Source organism: Cyrtonyx montezumae, unplaced genomic scaffold (genome assembly GCF_038088225.1).
Source record: "Cyrtonyx montezumae isolate F1298 unplaced genomic scaffold, pur_monq_1.0 scaffold_4, whole genome shotgun sequence".
Taxonomy (NCBI): domain Eukaryota; kingdom Metazoa; phylum Chordata; class Aves; order Galliformes; family Odontophoridae; genus Cyrtonyx; species Cyrtonyx montezumae.
The window spans coordinates 3,720,598-3,722,188 of NW_027072045.1; the positions used below are offsets into that span (position 1 = coordinate 3,720,598).

A 1,591-nucleotide genomic window follows, 5' to 3' on the forward strand; every position below is an offset into this window, starting at 1 on the left:
CGGGGTGCCCCCTACGAGTGCCCGCTTTCGTTTTCCTCCCCCACTTCTTTTGCTCCCTAATTATTTTATCGTCGCGCTCTCTCATCCTCTCCTTACCCTCCCCACTCTCCCTCCCCCCCTCCCCGTTTCCCCTTTATTCCCCAGTGCCACCCCCTCTCCCCTCTCCCCGGCGGCGGCTGCGGGGCCGCAGCGCTACTTACGGGCGGCTCCGCGCCGCTCCGCGCGGGGCTCAGACGGGCCGCAGGAGCGGTACGGAGGTGACCACGGGGTGGGAGTAATAAACGGGGTGGGGGAAGGTGAGCAGCGGCTGCGGGCCGGGACCTCCGCCTCCCGCCGCTCCGCTCTCCGCGCCCGAGTTCTCGTGGTAGAGGATGGGGACGCGCACGATGCGCTGCGCGGCCGCGTGGCTGAGGTTGGCCGCCTCCAGCTCGGCCGCCAGCTGCCGCTTCCACTTGTTGCGGCGGTTCTGGAACCAGATCTTCACCTGGGTCTCTGTGAGGTGCAGCGAGGCGGCCAGGCCGGCCCGCTCCGAGCTGCTCAGGTAGCGCTTCATGTCGAAGGTGGACTCGAGCTGGAAGACCTGGCTGCGGCTGAACACCGTGCGCGTCTTCTTCTTGCGGCACGGCTTCTTCTCGGGGCTCTCCTCCCGTTTCTTCCAGTCCTCCGCGCCGCCCTCCTTCTTGCCCTCCTCCGAGTCGCTCTCCTCCAGCACGATCTCGGCGGGGCTCTTGGGGTCCCGCTCCTTCTGCTCCGCGTCCCCCCCCTGGAGCAGCGGCTCCGGGGAGTCCCTGTCGGTGCCCGAGGCGGGGGACGAGTCCCGCAGGAGGGATTTCTCCGCGGCTGCACGGGGACAGAGGGACAGAGAGAGACACCTTCAGCGCTGCGCTTCGCCCCGCCGCGGGGCTCCGCAGCCCCGTCCCGTCGGGGACGGGGAGACGGAGGGACGGGTGGGAGGACGGGAGGATGGAGGGAGGAACGGATGGAGGGAAGGAGAGATGGAGGGTTGGAGGGAGCGGTACCTTCGGTGCGGGGCAGGTGGGCTCCGGCCGGCGTCAGCGCGTAGGGGTACCACCAGGTCTGGGCTCTCTCCAGGCAGTGCGCGCTCAGAGCGAAGCGAGGCGCCGGGATCTCGAAGCGGGGAAAGGAGAGATCTCCCACCTGCGAGAGGGCGAAGCCGGAGCCGTCCGCTTTGCCCGAAGGGGCGAACAGAGCCCTCGGCTGCTTGGGGGCCGCTTTGGGGGGGTCTCCGTTGAGCAGGTTCTTGATGTAGAAGGACTCCTTGGGAGGGGGCGGCGGCGGCGGCGGGGCGCTGGGCGGCTCCTGCCCGGTCTCCGGCATCCTCCGCTGCCCGCCCGCTTCCTGCCCGCCGCGGGTGGCGGTTCCCGGCGGCGCGGGGGAGAGGGGCGGCGGCGGCGCGGCGGGGGGAGCGCGGCGGGCCCGGCCGGGGGCCCCTCGCATGGGGGGGGGGCGGCAGCGCGGGGGGCCGAGGGGAGCCGCGCGGCACCGGGCGCTGCTGCGGGCCGGGGAGAGGAGGGAGAGCCGCGCTCCTCGCTGCCGCCGCCGTTCGCTGCTGCGTCAACCCGGCGCCGGA

General features: G+C 72.2%; 1 protein-coding gene across 1 annotated transcript; it reads right to left on the minus strand.

Annotated features, from left to right (window-relative positions):
- Positions 1–229: 229 nt before the first annotated feature.
- Positions 230–1,338, minus strand: HMX3 (H6 family homeobox 3). The gene is made up of 2 exons (XM_065746455.1): positions 1,020–1,338; positions 230–840 (listed from the first exon to the last, which is right to left on the minus strand). The coding sequence occupies exons 1-2, from the start codon at positions 1,336–1,338 to the stop codon at positions 230–232; spliced, it is 930 nt and encodes a 309-aa protein (XP_065602527.1).
- Positions 1,339–1,591: the final 253 nt, after the last annotated feature.

What these genes read in the sequence shown, in the direction of transcription:
- HMX3 (XM_065746455.1), bottom strand. Translation starts at nt 1,338, where the DNA reads ATGCCGGAGACCGGGCAGGAGCCGCCCAGCGCCCCGCCGCCGCCGCCG. An exon ending in CCACCTGCCCCGCACCGAAG is followed by an intron (nt 841 to 1,019) that starts GTACCGCTCCCT and finishes GTCCCCGTGCAG; the next exon opens with CCGCGGAGAAATCCCTCCTG.